The following is a 24,497-nucleotide window of genomic DNA, read 5'->3' as shown; positions in this document are numbered from 1 at the left end:
CTTCCCAGAAATGCAGGCCGTATTGTGCTTATCCAGTGAAGTGATGTGTTGTTAGAAAAGAAACCTCTGTTTTGCATATCCAGGTTGCTTATTTTTTTTTATCCTTTTTAAATTCTGGATTCTTCCATAGGATGAGACACTTTCTGTGCAAAGAGGAAATACATCATTGTGGCTTCCAGATAAAATCTCCCACTTCTCGTCCTAAATACGTAGCTGGTCCCCAAGACATTCCAGTGCCATAATCGTTCAGCATACTCTCAGATCTTGCTAACTCTCTCAAGATGCTTCTCTTATATTGCTGAGCTGTAAATCCAAATGTGGTATTAAATTAGTCTGTTTACATTTTTAGTCCAGAAGGAACAAAGTTCTCTGTTTACTCTAGGGTTAGGACTGTTGCACACCTGCATTCAAAGCATCAACAAATAATTCCAAGGCATTCTTCAGAGCATTGCATAACTTAGCAGCCAGTCAAATCTGAGGAGTGGAATGACAGTGGCTTCAGTTGCATACCGTAGTGAGTGGTGACATTGATTAAACATGCAGTTGGCACTTGCTGAATAGAGAACAAGCTACAAGTCACCCTTGCAGACAGTGGGTTGCATAACAATATCCAGTGGATCTCCTGTTTCATTGTCAGGCTAGGCACATTTTAATCTAGTAACACTGAAAGTGTGCTGTGTAGAATAAAGCAGAGTTAACTGTTTGTTGGCATTTTCTGGCAGGCTGCTTTGTTCCAAGTATTGCTAGTCAAGGTATTTGAACTAAAACAGGATTGATGGGCATATTTTTATCTGAGAACCGTTCTGCTTTTGGTAGGCTATTATTTCTGGATGGAATTTCCTTTTTAAATATCCATTTGTCCCTCTCCTATTCTGTGAAGAATGCAGGTCAGTGTGAACATGATCAAGATAATGCAATTTAGGAAAGATAAATTCCTGATAGTCAGACATGGCAGTGAAATCCTTTTCCAGCTGAATTAAAGATCTGTGTTTGTGCAGGTTGGTATACTGATATGTATTATAATTTTTTAGTTAAAAACTGAATGTTTTTAGTTCCTTTTTGTAGACAGCTCATTACTGATTCATTAAAAGATACTTGGAGGGTGCTATCAAGAGACTGTTTTTGTTTGCATGCCGTGTTTGTGCATAGCTTGACTGAGTTACCTAAATGCATTTTCTTGTGAACATTTTTACTGAAGAGATAATGTCCTTTATAAAATTTCACTTCTAAACGCACCAAAAGCATTCAACAGATATATGTAGAATAAAATGTGTTGCTGTATTTGAAGCATAGTACATGATAGGATACATAATAAAATAATACATTCTAGATCTCCAGTACTATTAGCATAATCCTTGATGTGAATCAACATATTTGATGTATTATTGACATTCTTAATGCTTGCTTAGCCTGGCATGAAATAGTGTGATGAGATGTTTCCATGTCTGAAAGCAGCAGGAAAGGTGGTACTGAGACTTGCATTATGGTTTACATGGTTTTAATTGTGCATATTTCCTGCTGGTATTTAAAACAAAGCTGATGGGGGTTTTATGCATTCCAAGTGCACATGCCGCTTTGGATTTAAAAGAGGCTACATTTTAAAAAATTAAATATAATTTAAATGCATGCAAAATATTACTAATAATGCTCAGGTATGTGGGCTTATTTATTTCATTTAAAAGAATTTACATAAATGTTTTTGCTCCCTAATAAATTAGTTAACATCCCCATCTGCAATATTAACTGGGTTTACAGTAGCACACAGATCTCTAGGTGCTGATATGACGAATGCTCTGACATGAATATTCTAGACCTCTATTTTGGAATGTTATCCTTATTACTGATTCTTAAATGACTTGGTAAATTTTTCTACTTCTGAATTGTTTGATTGTTTTCTATTCTTAAGCAGTCTGTGATGTTCATTTTTTTAATACAAGAACTGCTAAACTCAGCAGCAGCCTGTAGTATTTTGAATAAATTGTGTGGTACGCATATTACTTACAGTCAGGTTAAAAAGCTATACAATAGGCTTATTATTTCTGTATTTCGCATTTACTTTAAGAGCACATGATATCATTGTATATGTGTTTTCTATTTTAAATTTCTTCTATGAAACATAACCTATTTCAATATCTTACTCCCTCGCCTTTTCTTAAAATATAAACAACAACATGTGTCCTTCCAAGTTCCTAAATGAGAATCTTTAAACATCTTTAAATTAGCAGTATGGTTATTGTTGCTTAAAAGTGAAATTGTATAACATACAAAAGCAACATCTTTATGGATTAGTGAATGATAATAAACATGGTCATTTCATTTAACTCGGGTTTGAGGTTATGTTTCATGCAATGGAATGGTGAAAGCCAAACATACAAATTGCCTATGAAACAAAACAACCACTGAAGTAACACTTAGCAGCTCCAGCTAACAGATAATAACTATTATTTTGAAGTAGGCAGAAACACACTACACTCTGTTAGAGCTAAGTTATCCTGTTAAATTTAACATACTGTGTTTGTTTTTTAAAGGAAATTCCTCATGCCATTGTTTTACATCATAGAATCAAGTAGGCCCATTGAACAAGTGGGGATTTAATGATTCAATTCCTCTATAAATTCTATTGATTCAAACAGGCATACGCTAGCTATGACGTATCTTAGCACTCTGTGTGTGTGTGTGTGTGTGTGTGTGTGTGTGTGTGTGTGTGTGTTTGTGTGTATTCATGTACTCACACTTACAATATGCTAAAGCAAGTCACAGCTAGAGGATGCCTGCTTGAATCAATGGAATGTATGGAGGAATACCCACAGATTCACAGGGCCTCCTCTAGTGCAATTTACAAATCCTAAACAACAGGATTTAAGATAACGTGTTTAGAAATGTTACTATGGGTAACTTTGTCAAAATACTAATTTTACAAAATAATCTTTTTTTTGCTTTACTTTTGTCAGTCAACTGACCATTCTTATTGTGGTGTTTGTCCTATAATTCATTAGATTAAAGGAGTTGCTTTGGACACTGCTATAAAATATAGTTTTGCTAAAGGATGCAAACCACAGATAACCTCAGGCTTTCAGGTTCCCCTTGGTCTGCTTCTCATTTTTCATTAGTCAAAGTACCATCTGAATCCTAAATTGCAATTGAACTGCACTTTAGTTAGACAGAACAAACCAGATTTGTAGCGCATTGTTTAAAATTGGATTATTTCAAACAAATTGTGGTTAAGATTAAATATCTTTTATTGAACTTGGGTGAAACAACAAGCTGCACTAATCAAAACAGAAGTAATCTGCTCATGATTCGGTCAAACTGAGTTGGAAGCATGAGGTTTGCTGTTCCGGCCCATTCATGTCATGCTAGACCTCCAGACCCCTTTGTTTTTAAATGTTCCTAAAGGGTATAACTCTAGTGTTGCAGACGTATAGTGATGTGAATGATATATACTTTTCAACAGAAAAAGCTATTTGTTTATCTTTGTTCTTGTCTGAAGTCGGAAATTTCCACATCCTTTGCCAGTATTCTGGAAAGCATATATAACTGAGCAAAAATATTTTATTGAATGCTTGAAATGGATTCACAGTGTAAATTGTATATTTTATAATACTTTAATCAAAGATTAAAGTGTTCTGTGCAAGCACTTCACATTCTGCTGAATCTGAAGGATGCTGCTACTCAAATCCTGTTGCTTAGTATAGTAGGCTGCACTACAGTAGGCCCATTCATTCTTGGTGAATGAATCAGGGGGATTTGGTGACTCAACTTTTCCATAAGGTCCATTTGATTCAGTGTGCCTACAGTGGGGTCTCTACTTAAGAACTTAATCCGTATTGGAAGGTGGTTCTCAAGTTGAAAAGTTCTTATGTTGAATCTGCATTTCCCATAGGAATGCATTGAAAACCATTTAATCCGTATCTGCTCTTTTCTGTCCATAGAAACTACAGTGGAACCTCTACTTAAGAACTTAATCCATTTTGGAATGGTGTTCTTAAATTGAAACGTTCTTAAGTTGAAGCAAAATTTCCCATAGGAATGGACTGAAAACCAATTAATCCGTTCTGGCTGTTTTTTTTGTTATGTAGAGGTGCGTTCGTACATTGAAGCATTAGTTCCCATAGGAACTAATGCAAAGCTGGTTAATACGTACTCTACCACTAGGGGGAGAATTTGTTTTTAACCTAAGATGACCTAAGGTTAAAAAAAGAGCAGGAAAGTTTTTTTTTTCCTGTTCTTATCTTGGATTTCTGTTCTCAAGTAGAAGCAAAATTTAGCAAATGGAGCTGTTCTTAAGTTGGATTGTTCTTAAGTAGAGACGTTCTTAAGTAGAGACCCCACTGTACTTTAATTGCAACTTACTACACAAAACTTTATAAATATCTCAGGATCATTGAGAAGAATTGTTCTGATTGCATCTTAGTGTCCAACAACTAAACAGATGCAGAAATGACTGTATATTACAGTTTCATTGTCCATTTGATTCTTATTTATTTATTTATTTATTTATTTATTTATTTATTTATTTATTTATTTATTTATTTATTTATTACATTTATACCCGACCCCTCTAGATCATGTCTACTCGGGGCGGCTTACAACATAAAATAAATCAATATAATATATATATAATCATTAAAATACAATTACTATATTAATTAAGACAATTAATTTAAGAAAAGGATTACCAAGATGGGGTAGTAAATTGCAATTAGAGTAGGCCCACTGAATCAAATGGACCTAATGGAAGAGTTGAGTAACCAAGTCCCGCTGATTCATTCACCAAGAATAAATGGGCCTACTCTAGTGCAGCTTACTACACTAAGCAACATGATTTGAGCAGCAGTGTCCTTCACATTCAGCAGAATGCGAAATGCTTCCACAAAACACTTTAATCTCTGATTAAAGTATTATGAAATAGGTGCAAAATAAATATACAATTTAAACTGTGAATCCGTTCCAAGCATGTATTAAAATATTTTTGCTCAGTTATATATGCTTTCTAGAATAAATTAGAAAAACAAGAAGAAAATGTGTTTATTAATATCTCAGGACTCCCCCTTTATCCTAATTCAGTTGTAGTCTTCTTCCTCTAAAAAAGAATTTCAAGACTCTCTGGTCAATCTTTTTTAGGTGGTCCTTTTTCTCTGTAGCTAAGACTGTTTAAATGCTCACTTTCCAGTTTGTTCCTACCAACAATGTGAACTTCAAAGCATCCTTTAAAATTAACCAGTCCCAGATTTTTGTGTTATAACTAAAGCATTTTCTGAATTAGAAGTACTGTTGAAGTAGTTATACAGTAAAAACAGAGGGGGAGTTATAAAAAGAGGGGAAAGTAAGGTGATGATTGTACATAATCCAAAGGCAAGGGTGAGTGATATCTCTATTAGATCACTTAAAATCATTTATGGCCCCATACAGGTCTTCATCAAGCAAGGTATGACAAAAAATAACTCACAAAAGTTTCAAAAATCACTCACAAAAGTTTCAAAAATCACAGCTAGATGTGTCTGCCACATCTCTGTGTTAAAATAAGTTTCTAATTGGGAGCTGCAGACCGAAGTCCAATGCAGTGGTTTCAGATTCCACCTCTAGAATCTAGCTTGTACTTGTAATTTTTAAAATAAAAGGTTAGATATCTAAAGTACATTGGCCAGAATTTATCTTGTACTTGTGTAATATAAATGAACAATCATACAACCAGAATGCTCTTATTGTCCTTTGCAAACCTGGGCATCCCCAGTTGCACATTCAGTCATGTTACAGCCAGCTGGGAAATACTGAAAACCAAATGTTTTTCACAAAGGGATGCAGGCTCAGACACTGTGCAAACTGATAATTACATTGTAATACAATCACTGAAATCCTATTGTACTAGACATAGCATAAGGTTACATCTGCAGCATTCACAGGGAATTATATGCCAACATTCACATTGCATGCCTGATTATGCACAGGATTGTACAGTTCCTGTGCAGCTAGTTATGCAGCCTGCTTATGGAACTACCTATTGGATATGACTTTCTCCTTGGCACAAATTTCACTACTTGTGCAGGTGTAGCTACACAATAAGATTTCAGACAAGATTTTTCTCTACCAGAACTCTCTTAGACAAGTCCTAAGATTTATAAAGCATTAGCAGTTAAGTTGAAACTGATGCATAGTGGTCATAATAGGACTTTCATGTTAAGTGAGATACTGTACTTAAGAAATGGTTTTACCAGGGCCACATCCCCTGTGTATTTCTGTGGTTGAGCAGGGATTCGAATCCATGAATTTTAAGTAGTAGCCTATTACTCTGTCCACTAAACCACACTGGGTACAATGTACCTAGAGATAAATAAAACTGTAGTAGGCACATTGAAATCAGTTAGACTCAATTAGATTTGGTGACTGAAAATTTTTCATTCATTTCACTGGGTCCCTTTTAATTGGAACTAACATTAGATTTAGTTCCTGGCTTTTTTTTCTCAGTACTTTAGTGTCAAAATTTGTCTAAAGGCTCATGTGGCTATCTCTGAAAAATGAACACTTCTGAAATTATTCTCTTCCTTTCCTACCATATAAGATAAATCATGTCCTGTCTATCTTGTCCAGAATTCTTCAGGCAATCTCTTGTTTTAAAAGCAACAGAATATACTACATTAATTACACATTTAAGGAGAGACTGGCCTTGAGTTGCTGTCTAAATAGAAAAAGCAAAAGGCAGTAGAGTATGAAATATTTGGAATTGACACTATAGCCTCTAGCATAGACTGTGTATATATCATGTTTGGTAAGGTGTAGTTAAGGAAGCAGAGATTAGGGAAGTCAGCAATATCCCAAAGGTTTCAAAATTCTTTAGAAACCTTTGGGATATTCTTGGCACTTTTGTCAGGGAATGTACTACAATATTTGCTTTTTGCTATCTGCTATTTGCTATCTGCTTTTTGCTATCTGCTATCTGCTAGGGGAACTAGATTTGGTGGACAGAATGCCTGAAGAACTTTGGACAGAGGCTCCTAACATTGTCCTGGAGGCAGCATCAAAAACCATCCCAAAGAAAAGGAAATGCAAGAAAGCAAAGTGGCTGTCCAACGAGGCCTTAGAAATAGCAGAGAGGAGAAGGGAAGCAAAATGCAAGGGGGATAGGGAAAGTTACAGAAAATTGAATGCAGACTTCCAAAGAATAGCAAGGAGAGACAAGAGGGCCTTCTTAAATGAACAATGCAAAGAAATAGAGGAAAATAACAGAAAAGGAAAAACCAGAGATCTGTTCAGGAAAATCGGAGATATTAGAGGAACATTTTGCGCAAAGATGGACATGATAAAGGACAAAAATGGGAGGGACCTAACAGAAGCAGAAGACATCAAGAAGAGGTGGCAAGAATACACAGAGGAATTATATCAGAAAGATTTGGATGTCCCGGACAACCCAGACAATGTAGTTGCTGACCTTGAGCCAGATATCCTGGAGAGTAAAGTCAAGTGGGCCTTAGAAAGCCTGGCTAACAACAAGGCCAGTGGAGGTGATGACATTCCAGTTGAACTATTTAAAATCTTGAAAGATGATGCTGTTAAGGTGCTACACTGTATATGCCAGCAAGTTTGGAAAACCCAACAGTGGCCAGAGGACTGGAAAAGATCAGTCTACATCCCAATCCCAAAGAAAGGCAGTGCCAAAGAATTCTCCAACTTCCGTACAATTGCACTCATTTCACATGCTAGCAAGGTTATGCTCAAAATCCTCCAAGGCAGGTGTCAGCAGTATGTGGACTGAGAACTCCCAGAAGTACAAGCTGGATTCCAAAGAGGCAGAGGAACTAGAGACCAAATTGCTAACCTGCGCTGGATTATGGAGAAAGCCAGAGAGTTCCAGAAAAATATCTACTTCTGCTTCATTGACTACACAAAAGCCTTTGACTGTGTGGACCACAGCAAACTATGGCAATTTCTTAAAGAAATGGGAGTGCCTGACCACCTTACCTGTCTTTTGAGAAACCTATATGTGGGACAGGAAGCGACGGTTAGAACTGGATATGGAACAACTGATTGGTTCAAAATTGGGAAAGGAGTACGACAAGGCTGTATATTGTCCCCCAGCTTATTTAACTTACATGCAGAATACATCATGCGGAAAGCTGGACTGGAGGAATCCCAAGCCAGAATTAAGATTGCCGGAAGAAATATCAACAACCTCCGATATGCAGATGATACCACTCTGATGGCAGAAAGTGAGGAGGAATTAAAGAACCTTGTACTGAGGGTGAAAGAAGCGAGTGCAAGAAAACGGTCTGAAACTCAACATCAAAAAACTAAGATCATGGCCACTGGTCCCATCACCTCCTGGGAAATAGAAGGGGAAGATATGGAGGCAGTGTCAGATTTTATCTTCCTGGGCTCCATGATCACTGCAGATGGAGACAGCAGCCATGAAATTAAAAGACGCCTGCTTCTTGGGAGGAAAGCGATGACAAATCTTGACAGCATCTTGAAAAGCAGAGACATCACCATGCCGACAAAGGTCTGCATAGTCAAAGCTATGGTTTTTCCTGTCGTGATGTATGGGAGTGAGAGCTGGACCATAAAGAAAGGTGACCACCAAAGAATTGATGCCTTTGAATTGTGGTGCTGGAGGAGGCTCTTGAGAATCCCCTGGACTGCAAGGAGAACAAACCTATCCATTCTAAAGGAAATCAACCCTGAGTGCTCACTGGAAGGACAGATCCTGAAGCTGAGGCTCCAGTACTTTGGCCATCTCATGAGAAGAGAAGACTCCTTGGAAAAGACCTTGATGTTAGGAAAGTGTGATGGCAAGAGGAGAAGGGGACGACTGAGGATGAGATGGCTGGACAGTGTCTGCGAAGCAACCAACATGAATTTGACCCAACTCTGGGAGGCAGTGGAAGATAGGAGGGCCTGGCATGCTCTGGTCCATGGGGTCACGAAGAGTCGGACACGACTAAACGACTAAACGATGACGATTTATAGTTGGATGTTTCTGTAGCAGCAATACTAGTCCTAGACATTTTAATTGAGTAGCTGAACGGCAGTCTCTTTTTAACTACCATTTTAAGTCTTTTGAGTGTTAATGAGATTCTTTAAAATCGTATTAACTAACAGAGCCTAAGGACTTTAAGCTTGTTAGCACTATTGGTTCATAACCTAAAAATGAGTGGTGTTGATAATTACTAAAATTATTGTATATTCATTGGATGGTGCAGTCAGATTCTTGTTAGTTTTCTTTCCTATAAATTTCTGTTCTGTGGTATGGGGAACTGTGACAGAATGCCCACGTCACTCCTGTCAATCATAGCTGAAGCACAAGTGCAGGAGCCTATGAGAGGACAGGAGGGGCGGAGTCAGGGAGGCAGTTAGATGGAGAGTTAGGGAGAGAAGGAAAAGAGAGAATGAGCATGTGAAGGAGAGAAATTAATAGTCAAGATAGATAGAGAACTAGAGAGAATTGATAATATTAATAAATTGGTTAAAGTGAATAAATCAATAAAATAAATGAAGAATTGAATGTGTAACCAAAGATAAGTTTTAATGATTGATTCTACACTATGATTAAAAAGAACATCTGTGATTCAAATGCAGTCTAAATAAGCAAGTTATGTTGGTAGCAAGTGTCTGATTCAAATATTGGGCAAGTCTGTGCAAATTGTATTGTACTCAACTCTTATGACACTCAAATACTAAAGAATCACATGGAAATCTGTGTCTTCTCATTTACTACATTTTATTACAAGCTGATGATGTAAGCATAGCTGTTGCACTGTTGCTAAAGATGTGCAGCATTTTCCTAAACATTTTTCCAGTTTTTCTTCAGTAATTTCTGTTTCTTCAGAAACTCTACCAAAGGATTACCTTTTGTGGATTTACTGGTTTATTCACATGGCCTTGTAGAAAGCCAGATTAGGACTCTTGATTTCCCATGTAATTTATGGTATAATGTTCTGTTGGGGCCTAAACAACATGAAAGGTGGATCACTGATCTTAAGAGGACTGTGTATAATTTTCTTGTCAGCACCCAAGAGGGTCCCAAAGGTATTCCAAAATGTGTATCTCAAAATGTTTCCATTTTTGAACAAAAGGTATATGTGATTATCGGCATGCCAATACTGTAAATTCCTCGGAAAAACCTCCCTTTCATCCAGGGGAATACCTTTCAATAAGGAAACAAAAGTTTTCCAGATTTCTCAGAGGAAATATATTTCTCATCGTGATTTGGGAAAAAACATGTCTGGAAGTAAGCATGAGATTGGGAGGTGACTTTTCATTTTTATATGCTACATTGTAGCACCCCAGAGTGCATTTTGTCACTGATCGTCCCCCACTAGCCAGGTTTAAGAGACTGGCACTGGCATCTTCTGCCACAGGAACTGTTGCTCCTTCTCTTGGGCCAGAACAGCAAAGAAAAATATGCTGCAGATGGGCAGGAATAATAATAATAATTTATAATAATAATTTATTGTCATTGTAAGTGACATTGTAAGAATATGTGTTGTTACTCCTTCCTGTTAGAAGAGCCAGGAAACAACTTGAGCAGCAGCTCCTGTATTTTTCTCCATGCTCTCAGAGCCAAGGAAGGGAGGATGTTAATGTTTGAACACAGGTATCATCTATCAACTGTGGGTGCAGCATCTTTTGTTTAGAGCAACTGCCATGCTAGTACATGGTACCATTTCTCTCTTCCATTGGAAAAAAAGCTCAGGCTCCGGAAACAATATTTTAAAGGTCAGAATATCTTGGGCTCTACATATCTGAAGGATACGTCACATACCATTTTCCTTTGCATTAAGATAATCAGAGAAATTTCTCATTTGTTTTGCATTTTTAATACGAATATATTTGCGAGCTACAAAAGAATGGACCTTCTGTATGGTGGTGCCCCAACTTTAGTGTGAGCTTCCATAGATGATATGCCTTGCACCAATATGTTAGTCTTTTTAGTGCTAGGTTAAAACTTTTGGACTTGACCAAGAATTTTAAATTTCAGTTTATATCTTAAGGCTGGTTGAAACAGTGTCTGTGACTCTTGAGTGTTCTTGTCCTGATGTTTAGATGTTTTTATTTGTTTTGACAAGTTTGCTGTGATAAACAGTGGTGCCTCGACTTGCGACCATCCCTACTTATGACCATTTCGAGTTACGACCAGATCCGGCCGCAAAATTTTGCTTCTACTTGCGACCGGAACTTCCAGTTATGAACAGAAAAAAGGCAGGTGAAAAAAGCGAGAAATTCAAATTTCTAACTGTAGGTGGCGACAAGGCTGCTTCTTTATAGCTCTTTCGCCGCAACAGTTAGAGTGTGTGATTGGAGGAGGCTTAGGACTGACCGCTTCTGCTTCTGAGTGAGTGTGCGTGTGTGTTTGCAGGGAGGCTTCAGGCTGCCTGATAAAGTAAAGTGCTTTTTTCAGATTTTTAAAAAACTGTTCTGGGTGTTTTTGCAGCATGGTTTTGGGCTGGGTGGTTTATGTTTCTGTCCTGTCATGGGCCTTGAGGGGTTTGTTTTTTGGAGGTTTTGACCTGGCACCGAAATGGCATCAGCATCGGTGCCAGACGAATTTCAGTTGGGAAGGCATTCCATAGTCTGGGGGCAGCTGCGAAAAGGCCATTTGTCTACAAGCCATCCCTCTTACCTCCTTGAGGGATGTTGAGGCACCACTGTACCATCATCATTATTAAATGATTATGGTGTTTATATTGTTTTATAGCTCATTTTTATATACCCTGCCCTAACATTGGAGAAGGTGCTGGCAAAAATCCTGATTGCTTTTTTCACATGCAGTGGATTGTGATGTGTGTAGTTACTGTCTTCTGTCAGTTGCACAATAGGGTATTCACTACCGCCTTGCAGATACAGTATATATACTTTCAGTAGGACAATCTATGATTTACTTAATTGCAAGCCAGATATTGCAGGAGCGATGACAGAACAGTTTTGCACTTGGATTGCAAACAGGATTCTGCACCATATTTTTAATTTTAAAAAATGGGGGGGAAAGGAAAGGCTCTTATTCTGCTGTTGAAAAAAAAAAACTATAGCGCACAAGAAATTGACATACACAATGAAAGGAAATAGTAAAGAGAAATGTGTCTGGGGACACACACAGTGCCTTGTTAATAAGCAGCATTTGCTCCCAACATTTACATAGTTTTCCAGTCAGCCATAGAACTCTGGCCAGTCTGTCACAGACTGCAAGTGTAAAACAGCAGTTTCCTTCCAGAGGTAATAACTTGGTGGTGTGAAATTTTCAGTTGACTCATTTGGGTGGTACCTAAGTAGACTTCAGGTGTGGCTGAGAAAGTACAGTAGTGCCTCGCTAGACGATGATAGTCCGTTCCACTGAAATCGCTGTTTAGCGAAATCATTGTCCAGCGAAAAGCATTTCCCCATTGGAATGCATTGAAACCTGTTTAATGCATTCCAATGGGGAAGAATCGTCGTTGTCTAGTGAAGATCGGCCATAAGAAAGCCACTTTGCAAACCGCTGATCAGCTGTTTAAATTGCTGTCTTGCGAAGCTTAGGTCCCAAAAACACCTTTTTGCAAGCACAGAGGGAGCTGTCAAAATCGTCATCTAGCGAAAATTGGTTTGTGAAGCAGGGACCAAATATTGTCCAGCGAAATCCCCCCATAGGAATCACTGTTTTGCGAATCGCTATAGTGATCGCAAAAAAATGTCTAGCGAAAAAACTGTCATGTGGGGTAACTGTCTAGAGAGGCACCATTGTATGATGTTCTGTTCTAGGGCAGAAGATCTACTTGTGGAAGATTATCCTGGCTGAGATTGTAAACACATATGTTCAAACATGCTATCCTTGAGTTTTAAATGGCAGAAAGGAAGAATATAAATATGAATAAAGGAATGAATCATGCAGTCTGTGACACTGTATCATATTTTCAGTTGGAACCAGCTAAGGCAGAAACAAAACGTAATATATCATAGAATAATAGAAAAGTAAAGTTGGAAAGGGCCTACAAGGCTATCAAGTCCAACCCCCTGCTCAATGCAGGAATATAATTAAAGCATATATGCCAGGTGATTAAGTTTTTCTCAAATGCCTCCAGTGTTGGAGCACTCACCAACTCCTGAGATAACTGGTTCCACTGTCATACTACTCTAACAGTTTGGAAGTTTTTCCTGATATTCAATCACAATCCTGCTTTCTTTAACTTGAACCTATTGTTGTGCGGCCTGCACTCTGGGAAGATCAAGAACAGATCTTGCCCCTCCTCTGTATGACAGCCTTTCAAATATTTGAAAAGTGCTATCTTATCACCCCTCAGTCTTCTTTTCTCAAGGGTAAACATGCCCAGTTCTTTCAGCCTTTCCTCATAAGGCTTGGTTTCCAATCCCCTGATCATCCTTGCCACCCTCCTCTGAACTTGTTCCAATTTGTTAGCATCCTCCTTGAAATGTGGCGTCCCATGCTCACACAGGCACATGCACACTCATGTGCAAATGGCAGCTCTCAACAACCTTCTACAGGCACAATGCCAGCCAAATGATAGTCTTTTTTTCAAAAGGAGTAGGTTTCAAGCAGCCAGTAATAATCCTGCATGATTCATTAAGAGCCAGATTCACTTGTTTGTCATATACTGATTTATACCATACCATATGGCACCAGCATATTCTGCTATGCAGTCATACAGGGAAAAAGCTGCTCTTCTTATTGTTTGTGGGTGCCTGACCCAGCCATTTTCCTAAGTGTGTTATTTCTGGCAGCAGCTTTCTATTTAGTGTTTAGACAATGCTTTTTGTAGGTCAGGGTTCGCTCCACAGTGACACCCAAATACGTTGGTAGTTAGTACTGCATTTACTTACCACCAACAGCCAATTAAATTGAATAGAAGCAAGAGAATGCTAGATACCATGCCGGAGGATATTTTCTACTTCTTGTTACTCGGTGGATTAAGTTATATGTGTGCCATTTTGGGAAGCTTCCACTTATTTACTGTAATGTCTGATTTTGCTCTTAGAATATGAATCATGGATGAGACACAGGAAAGAATACTACTATAGCTGAAGAAAAAAGTTTATGAAGTGTACAGTGGTGCCTCGCAAGATGAAGGCCTCGCAGGACAAAAAACTCGCAAGATGAAAGGGTCGAGAGTTTTTTGGTGCCTTGCAAGACGGGCTGTCTTGTGATATTTTTCATCTTGTGAAGTGCGTTTCCCATAGGAATGCATTGAAATTTAATTAATGTGTTCCTATGGGTAAAAAAGTCAGAAACCAAAAAAAGTCAGCAAAAAGTCACTTACCAGGTACAGTAGACTGAGCCCCGCTCCTCACAGTGCCTTTGTAGCTCTGGAACAGCCAGAAAAAGAGCTCCAAATGGCTGGAAGTCGGCAACCAGCAGGGAGTCAGCAGCCATTTTGTGGTCGTCTCCACTCCTCCCCCCCCTCCCTACCTCTCAGCTTATCTGTGCTGGGTCTAGGAGGCTTCCGGAGGCTTGCCTAGATGGAAAAAGGCGGGGGGGGAGCGGGAAATTCAAAAATGGTGCTTTTCCCCTGCCTTTTTACGTGCTGGACAAGCCCCAGGAGGCTTCTGAAAGCGGTGCTTTGCCGCAGGGGGCCCCGCTGCCGCCACCCCTCACAGCCAGCGCTGCTTTCAGAGGTCCCCTACCAGTCTTCCAATGATGCTGGCTTTTCTGGGGCTACAAAGGCACTGAGAGGAGCATGGCTCAGTCTACTGTACTTGGTAAGTGACTTTTTGCTGACTTTTTTTGGTTTCTGACCCCCCCCCCATAGGAACTCATTGATTAAATTTCAATGCATTCCTATGGGAAAATGCGCTTCGCAAAACGAAATTTTGCTAGATGGCATTAACCACGGAACAGATTAATTTCGTCTTGCGAGACACCACTGTATTGCACTAAGTCCCAACCAGTTCCTTTCTTTGCAGTTTATTTTTATGCATAGTTGCATGATGTTGTATAATACCCAGTGTTGTCTTTTCCATTATTATTGCATGTGCCTTGTTCATGCTGTTTTTTTCAGGATAAATTTCGCATTTCCTTGGTAACAAAATGACTTTTTATAGCCAATTAAGTTACATTTGGGATGTTAAATGGCTTGGAAAAAGAATTAAAGGTGTTCAATATTATCTATTTAATGGTCCATTAGATTTAGTTATTCTTAGTTTGAAGTATCCTGGATCATTAAAGATCTAAGGAATGCTTATGCTTAAAGATGGTCCCTTGTAATGTATAGTCTAATGTTAATGTTCTTTAATATTGTATACATCTGTCGGTATTGGTAAAACGCCAAATAATAAATTGTCACATCTTGCAGTGAATAAGGAAACAGCTATGTAAGGACAAAATCATAAATATATATATTTAAGTGGTGTCAATGAATTTGGCTCATCTTTTTATTTAAATTTGGCTCTTTGATTTAATGTGGTCCGCCTTGTTTGTACTCTTCAGCTGTTCCAGAACATTTGTGTGGTCAAAAGTTTTCTTTTTTTAACTGGAAGTGCTGGTCCCGTAGGAGTAGCTGTACATTATACAAAGACAGAAATTATTTCAGCCCAAAATAATTGTGCCTATTGCATTGTCAGTCCCTGTGTATACAGCTAAGTATTGTAAAATAAGTGCCTCTTAGGCAGTTTGCAAGTATATTTTTAATATTCATTCAGTGAATATATAGACTTGGCTTGTTATCTCACAACTGAAATGAAAACTTGGTTGCATTCATGAAGCATGAAGCATTTCTATATTATTTATTTCAGATATATGCTTATCTGAAGACAAAATGTCTATGTAATAAATCAGGACTAATAAAATCACTTTTTAAGCAGTAAGGATTACTGTGAAGTCTGGACCACTGCAGATTTGGCATTAAGAAGCTGGGTTTGAATACTATCTTGCTTCAGAAGCCTCTATATCAACCCAGTTTTTATTCTGACATTTGCTAGTGTAGCAGGCAGAACTATGAAGAAGGAGACAGATTAGCATGGAACAGATGTGGACAGGGATGCAATGTTTATCTCAGCAAGCTGTCATTTAGCAATAATGATTCAAACAGGAACAGCATCTTGGAAATGAAGAGCCTCATGTAATTTTAAAAGTATCATAAATCACATGTAAATAGGATGAAAAGAATTTCCAAAGGGCATGAAGAAGTACACAGAAAGCTATCAGAATTAGTCTGTGCGATGTGCTTTCTTCTGCGAATTTCAAGGGTAAGTACAAAGAAAACAAAAATGGCTTTTCTGATACTAAATAAAAGTAACTTATGTCACGGTAGGTACAGGTAGAGGAATATCAACAAGGAACAAGGCTGGTTTAAGTCTAATCTTTTCTAGTCAGCCTTCCTTTCCTTTAATCTTTTGTTTGAACAAAACAACATTATGTAGTGATTAGAGAGGCTTGGCTTCAACACCCCAGTAACAAAGCTATGTGACCCTTGGCCTGGCATCCTCTTTCAGTTAATGCTAATTAAAGGCAACTAATAGTAAGCACAGGAATAGGATTTTTATTCCAAGGTGCTGCAAATGAGAGAAAAATTCAAGAGCAAACCTCCCTTTCCCCTTCTGTAAACTGACGTGTCTGGTCAGACGTCATATATTTACACATAAAAAGAGAAATGATTTTTTTTCACATTTAAGCAATTTTGATTGGAGTGGATTTGATTCAAATCAATTAGATTTTTTTAAAAATCATTGATTTTTATCCACACTGACTTTGATCATGTGAGGTTTTGGAAATCTTGTTTTGTAAATATGTGTGATGTCTTCAACAGCACACGGCATAATACCAGGCATGCTGTCATAATTGTCTTCTGTATACTAGTTCTTCTGTTTAAAAAGAAAGTGGAATGCTTTATAAATATTTCAGCTCAGTCGGCCAAAACACAACTGGCTACCTCTTAGCCGTAGCAGGTTTGGGCTGGGATACAAGCTTTTTGCATACAAAAGAGGGCAGATGTGGGCAAAGATGCAAATAATGGGAGAAATAGGGTTGAAAGCTAATAGTCTTATTGTACTGGCTTGATGCAGATTTGTATTTCTGCTGAAGTATACAAAAAATGATGGGAGAGTTCCTAATCATTCAGTAACTTCAGTCATATGTTCCTAGAAACTATTTGTGGGTGATGGGATGGATAGGTTGCAGAGTAAAAAAAAGGTAACGTTTCTCCTTGACCGTCGTGTCCGAATCTAGGACACGGTGCTCATCTCTGTTTCCAAGCCATAGAGCCAGCATTTGTCAAAAAACAGTTTCCGTGGTCACGTGGTCAGCACAGTTGGACACGGAGTGCCGTTACCTTCCCACCAAGGTGGTACCTATTTATCTACTTGCATTTGCATGCTTTCGAACTGCTAGGTTGGCAAGAGCTGGGACAAAGTGACGGGAGCTTGCTCCATTGCGTGGATTCAATCTTACAACTGCTGGTCTTCTGACCTTGCAGCACAGAGGCATCTGCAGTTTAACCCGCAGTGCCACCACTTCCCTTTCAAAGGTGAAGACTAGAGTTAATTTAATATTAATTCTAGAGGTGAATTGTGCTTAGTAAAATAAGACGTGTTGTTTTGTGATTTCAGCTTTCTTGAAAATGTAGCTTGTTGAGCTCTTCTGTCCATTTATTAAAAGGAGCAGAGACATGTTATGAACTTATTCACTGTTATACATGCTGAGTTAGAGCATTGTCTTTCTCAGCAGTGCAAGTAAAAATAGCACATTTTAGGGATAGCTTTTTAAACTGTCTGTAATGCAATGAAATGATGCTGAAATGATTTATCTCATATTTTAATTTACACATGGAAATCTGTTCGTCTATTCAGATTACTTGTTATTCCTACCCTGTTTCTCCAAAAATAAGACCTAACCTGAAAATAAGCCCTAGTATGATTTTTCAGGATGCTTGCAATATAAGCCCTGCCCCAAAAATAAGCCCTAGTTAAGCGAAACCCTGCTCTCCACCATCGTGCAGCAACCAGAAGAAGATGATATGATTGTATTTGAATAAATGTAGATTGTTGTACATGAAAAAAATAAAACATCCCCTGAAAATAAGCCCTAATGCATTTTTGGAGCAAAAATTAACATAAGACCCGGTCTTATTTTCAGGGAAACAGGGTAATATTTGGTTGTTGTGGGTTTTTCTAGCTATTTGGCCATGTTCTGAAGGTTGTTCTTCCTAACATTTCACCAGTCTCTGTGGCCGGCATCTTCTTAATATTTCTAAAACTTTGTCTACAATTAAAATTATACATTTAATGTTTGAGATCTTTTCCTGTGTTTATTTCGTAGTGGTTTTTTGTAAAGCTATATCTATGGGTATACAATAATTTATCTGTAAATGAAGAGGATTGTTTGTGGGTAACCTAGTGCCACAAAGCCATCTGTGTGATAAAAACATTTAATGGAAAGGTATTTAGATGAAGTATTTATCATGTAATTGCATACAGATAACATGTGTATGTGGTTATTGCTTCAATTGCCATCTAAAGTTCACCAGTAGATCATGATGAGACAGAAGATGGTTCAGATGTGATGCTGAGCCATAGTTTACTGTCACCATAATGAAATACATCAGGGTTGGGTTATCATGCTGCCCTTTTCTCCCATGCCCTCTTGAATAAATCAGAAGGCTTAGGAAATGGGAAATAAGTATTAATGTGTTCAGAGTAATTAATAGTGATTATTTCTGATATTGATTATTTGCATTGTTCTCTAAGCATATGTTTCTATAAGTGTCAGAAGCTTGCTTGCTTGCTTGCTTTATTCATTCATTCACTTATTCACTTATTCACTTATTCACTTATTTATTTATTTATTTATTTATTTATTTATTTATTTATTTATTTATTTATTTATTTATTTATTTATTTATTTATTACACTACTTTTCCACCAGAGTCATCAACTCAGTTAATAAAAATCAGAACAATGTGAAAAGACTGCAAGCAGTAATAAAGCCATACTAAACTATTTAAGGTTGTATAATATAGTTAAAATAATCTGCAAAGATACAATGTATCAGTTTTACATTGTGTTAAATCTTAATCAAAATATATGTAAGTCAGGATCCAATAGTATAGTTTTACCAGATCCCATTACTTTATCAAGAAGCAGTATCTGTCATCCTTATTGTGTGTTCTTAAAACTTGCTTTGGGAAGCTGGCAAACGTTCTAAACAACTTTTTGGCACCATGAAAACTGGAGGGGGTCATGAACTCAGTTCCATTACTGTTAGATATTGAGGTACACCACTGGATCATTATAACACAGAAAAACATTTTGATCTAATGCTGATCTGATGTTTAGTATTATAGTAACAAACTGTATCAAAATCTGGGCTCCCACACAACCCTCTTCTTCTCCAATGTAGCCATGAATAAATTACAGAAGATCCTTCTTCAATTTTTGATTAAGGTTCCCAAAGGAGAGGATTAGAGAAAGAACTTTGATTTAAAGCAAAAAGTTATGCTTGAAATAATACCCCCACCCCAAAATAAGGAAGGTTAGAATGTCTTCTCCTGCACAAAATATGGGATACATGCTAATGGTACCTTAACCTCTTCCCCAAATAAACATGAGGCATGTGCACCACCCTTTAAAATCCTTTAAAAATTAAAATCCTTTGCTGACTTGAGGTTAAGCCCATTAAACACAGTGAGACTTCCTTTTCCAAAATACTGATCAGTTGGACTGCCGAAGCAGAGATTATGTAACTAATGAATAGGATTACCTTGCAGATTTGCTGTGTACACTATCAGTGCCTGTATTCCAGTTCATCTTTTCCTCTCCAGTAGTAATGCACTATAGAGGGAGTAAGTGGCTAATGGGAATATGCTGTAGTCTTTACTTGGAATAGAATTGAAAAGAAAAGAAAAACAATGAAAAGTTTATCATAGTCCTCCTACTCAGAAAACATGTTACAGAATCAGACTTATTCTAGCAAAAATTAATCCCACAAGGAGCAGGGTGTAGAAACATACAATTTTGGCCCATTTGCCTTCATACTATGCGTACCTGGATAAAAGACACAAATAAAGCTTTCAGAAGAATTGAGAAGTCAGATTACAACATAATTGTATAATAGCCATAATAAGGTTTGCAGAAAGAAAGAAAAAATGTCTTAAAGAGCAACTAGAGAGGGGAATTTTGAGCAATCCAGGTCATGTTTAAATGTCTCTTATCTTCGCTACAATCTATTTTATCGCATATTTGAGTGAGCCTTCCATTCACATGGAAGACATTTCTTGTCCTGTGTGAAGGATCCAGGCAGCACTTCAGATTGTTCCAATTTTTCCCTCTTTCAATTATTGATGCTGTCCTTCTTTTTCCCACCTTTTCCAATGGATGTCATTCCATGGATAGTTGTCCCTTTTTTGTTTTTGCTTAATTTAGTAATTGGCATATAACTACAGCAATACATCAACCTAGCATGGATGCTCTCTTATACCTGAAATAGCACTGTGTCACTTAGGATATTATTCTTTTTTTAAAAAATGTGAGAAGAGAAAAATAGAGAAGAAGGCTTCCCTATCTTTCTTTCTACTGTCACAACCCACTGCATACGTCGCACTCTCTTATACCTGAAATAGCACTGTGTCACTTAGGATACTATTTTTTTAAAAAAAAATGTGAGAAGAGAAAAATAGAGAAGGCTTCCCTATCTTACTTTCTACTGTCACAACTCACTGCATACGTCGCAGGGTTGACCCCGAAGAGAACACCACCCACAGCTCTATTTGAGAGCAAATTAAGACTGCAGAACAGGGTAATCAGTAGTTCTTCCAATTGCACCAAATAAACTGCAGTCCTAGTGTTGTGCCAGAAAGAAGCGGAACAGCTGACAAAAGAGGCAGGGTGGATTGATCGTAATTAAAACACATGTGGTCAGCAGAAAATAGGACAAATCAAACCATATCAGAAGCAAATCAAATAGCAAGCTATATTCTCATCTGATTGCCCCATTAGTTTTTGTGGGGATATAACATGGAAAACTCTCAGTAATAGTATCTTATTGCATAGCTTCAGCTGCACAACGGGTTATATCACTAGAAGCTGCAGATTATTGTTCATTAAAGAGTTCTTTTTTAAAATTTTGGGAACATACAACTTGCACACAATGGTATGAAATTGTGTGCATCCTGAAATTGATAAAGTTCCTCTTTAATTAGCAAGAGTCTGCTAATGAAGTCATTCCCATTGTTCAACAAGATGCCAGCCAATGTTTCTAAAACTACCATATAATTGGTGTGTTATTTGAACAGTATATTTCAGATCATAAACTATTGTTTGAAGTTCTCTTGTTTTAACAATATTTTATTAATATTAATCTCAGCATTTACGTAAGACACCAACCTGCAATTACTCTAAAATGGAAGCAAAAGCCTCTGAACTGATCTTTCATGCTCTACAAAAGAAAGCCCCATAAGTCTGAGGCTTCCTACATTTTTTTCCTTTAAATTACACAAAGTCCTTTGGAATAGGCATTATTTCTGTTACTTTATTTAAAATTATTATGCTTCACTTTTAGTAGGTATTTAATCTGTTAGCTGCTCTGAGAAGCAGCTGCTTGAAAATTAGCTTAGAAGTGTTTCAGCCAAATCCGTAAAAGCAGAACAAGAAACCATCTTGTAGAGAAGCAGCCTCTCAGATTGCTTGGCAGTGTTCCTGTCAAGATCTGGAGGGCCCCACCCCCTGACCTCTCTCCCCAGTTCTACCAAATGGCTTCAGTTTGCCATTAGTTGCTATGGGGCCATGTATGTAACAGATTCGTTTGTATCTGTTTTATGCAGCTGTGCACATCATTTTTGTCCCTGAATACGAGGTTGAGTGTTTGCACCACCCATTTACTCTGAGAAATACTTGAGGAAACCCCAAAACATAACAACGGCATGGTATTAGTATAAAGCTTACGCATCTAAGCTATATAGACTGAAATCCTGTTGGCCTAACTACGCCTGTGAATGAATGATGACTTGACTAATAGGTGGATGCTTTTGGTAATAACATATTTCCCCCTTCTCTCTGATGGCTTTTCTTACATACAAATAATTCCTTTTGTTGCATGGAAGTCATGATATCTGCAGGATGGGAAGAGGAGATCTTTACTAAAATGCTTCACCCTTTCATATGACATAGTACTTAGATTGTAGTTCTGCAGTGTAGACTCTGCTCATGACCTGAATTTGATCCTGGGCTTAGATACCTGACTCGAGCTTGACTCAACCCCTTCCATCCTTCCAAGTTTGGTAAATTGAATACCTAGCTTGCTGGGGGGGGGGGCAACGTGTAGCCTGCACAATGAAATTGCAAACCACCCAGAGATGGCTTTAAGCTCTATGGGGTGGTGTACAAGCAGCATACTGGGCTCTTGCTCTGCTTTCACAAGCATAGCTACCCCAACAGGATTTCAACCATTATTTCTTTTCAGAATCATTTAAAATGACTAAATATACTATATGTAAAAAACACATGAGATTTCCTTCCTTATTTTCATAAGTTCCCCTCTTGTGTTCATATGAATTTTTTAAATGTTTATTTAGACTCTACATATTTGCTTCTGATAAGAGGAGTGCATTCAGCATCATTGTTGTTGTTTAGTCGTTTAGCCGTGTCCAACTCTTCATGACCCCATGGACCAGAGCACGTCAGGCCCTCCTGTCTTCCACTGCCTCCCGGAGTTGGGTTAAATTCATTCTGGTAGCTTCGATGACACTGTCCAACCATCTCATCCTCTGTCGACCCCTTCTCCTCCTGCCTTCACACTTTCCCAACATCAGGGTCTTTTCCAGGGAGTCTTCTCTTCTCATGAGATGGCCAAAGTATTGGAGCCTCAACTTCAGGATCTGTCCTTCCAGTGAGCACTCAGGGATGATTTCCTTTAGAATGGATAGGTTTGTTCTCCTTGCAGTCCAGGGGACTCTCAAGAGCCTCCTCCAACACGACAATTCAAAAGCATCAGTTCTTCGGCAGTCGCCTTTCTTTATGGTCCAGCTCTCATTTCCGTACATCACTACAGGAAAAACCATAGCTTTGACTATTTGGACTTTTGTTGGCAAGGTGATGTCACTGCTTTTTAAGATGCTATCGAGGTTTGTCATCGCTTTCCTCCCAAGATGCAGGCGTCTTTTAATTTTGGGGCTGCTGTCACCATATGCAGTGATCATGGGGCCCAAGAAAGTGAAATCTGTCACTGCCTCCATATCTTCCCCTTCTGTTTGCCAGGAGGTGATGGGACCAGTGGCCATGATCTTAGTTTTTTATATATATTTGAGCTTCAGACTGTTTTTTGCATTCTCCTCTTTCACCCTCATTACAAGGTTTCTTAATTCCTCCTCACTTTCTGCCATCAGAGCGGTATCTGCATATCGGAGGTTGTTGATATTTCTTCCGACAATCTTAATTCCAGTTTGGGATTCCTCCAGTCTGGCCTTTCTCATGATGTATTCTGCATATAAGTTAAATAAGCAGGGGGACAATATACAACCTTGTCGTACTCCTTTCCCAATTTTGAACCAATCATTGTTTCCATATCCAGTTCTAACTTTTGCTTCCTGTCCCACATATAGGTTTCTCAGGAGGTAGATAAGGTGATCAGGCAGTCCCATTTCTTTAAGGACTTGGCATAGTTTGCTATGGTCCACACAGTCAAAAGCTTATGCATAGTCAATAAAGCAGAAGTAGATATTTTTCTGGAACTCTCTGGCTTTCTCCATAATCCAGCGCATATTAGCAATTTGGTCCCTAGTTCCTCTACCCCTTCGAAATCCAGCTTGTACTTCTGGGAGTTCTCGATCCACATACTGCTGAAGCCTACCTTGTAGGATTTTGAGCATAACCTTGCTAGCGTGGGAAATGAGTGCAATTGTACGGTAGTTGGAGGTGATTAATATCACCTACTGAGAATAAAAGAGTCAGATCAAATATGTTTAGTTCGATTATTAATATAGGTTCTTTCCCCCAATTTACAGTGTAAAGTACAATTTTGTTGGGGCAATACAATGTTGTTGTTGTATACATTCCCACTGAACAAGGTTCTGTAGGGAAAAATTAGGCCTCCTGCATATGTCTTAAATCAGTCTTACTTTATTGTATGTCTGTCTTCTTTCCCAGTTTTGGACATGGCCAGACATGTGCCCCTCTACAGAGCTTTGTTAGAGCTTCTTCGTGCTATTGCTTCCTGCCCATCCATGGTGCCATTGTTGCTGCCTCTATCTGGGGATAATGGAGAAGAAGAAGAAGAGCAGTTGGAGTCCCAAGCTTCAGTTGGAACTCTTTTGGCTAAAATGAAAACATGTGTGGACACCTACACTAATCGTCTGAGGTATTTATTTATCCTCTTCATTAAATGTTCAGTAGTCTTGTTTCATAAATGTTTACATCACGTGGGCAAGAAGAATGGTTTCATCATCAACCACAGATTGCCAGTCCTTAACAGCTTCCTTTTTATATTTTAGTTCTTCATGCACAAAGATGCATGCAACCTGAAATTTTAGAAAGGGGGATGATGTTGTCATCTGATGATGATGGCATCATTCCTATTGCTCAGGCAGAACCCT

General features: G+C 38.2%; 1 protein-coding gene and 1 long non-coding RNA gene across 9 annotated transcripts in view; one reads left to right on the top strand and one right to left on the bottom strand.

Moving 5' to 3' along the window:
- Positions 1-24,497, top strand: part of BIRC6 (baculoviral IAP repeat containing 6) — a 182,011-nt gene that overhangs the window by 141,461 nt on the left and 16,053 nt on the right. For all 8 annotated transcript variants that reach the window (XM_072992371.2, XM_020802834.3, XM_020802831.3 and 5 more), the window contains one exon: positions 24,052-24,262. In XM_072992371.2, coding sequence (XP_072848472.1) covers positions 24,052-24,262 — 211 coding nt within the window. The remainder of the gene's footprint in view (positions 1-24,051; positions 24,263-24,497) is intronic.
- LOC144585856 (uncharacterized) lies at positions 19,644-24,153 on the bottom strand. Its single transcript, XR_013540445.1, has 2 exons — positions 24,024-24,153; positions 19,644-19,788 (listed from the first exon to the last, which is right to left on the bottom strand). It is a non-coding gene; the product is annotated as an uncharacterized LOC144585856 (long non-coding RNA).

Source organism: Pogona vitticeps, chromosome 1 (genome assembly GCF_051106095.1).
Source record: "Pogona vitticeps strain Pit_001003342236 chromosome 1, PviZW2.1, whole genome shotgun sequence".
Classification (NCBI taxonomy): Eukaryota; Metazoa; Chordata; class Lepidosauria; order Squamata; family Agamidae; genus Pogona; species Pogona vitticeps.
The sequence above is the reverse complement of the archived record's forward strand: the minus strand, read 5'-3'. Positions and strand labels throughout refer to the sequence as shown.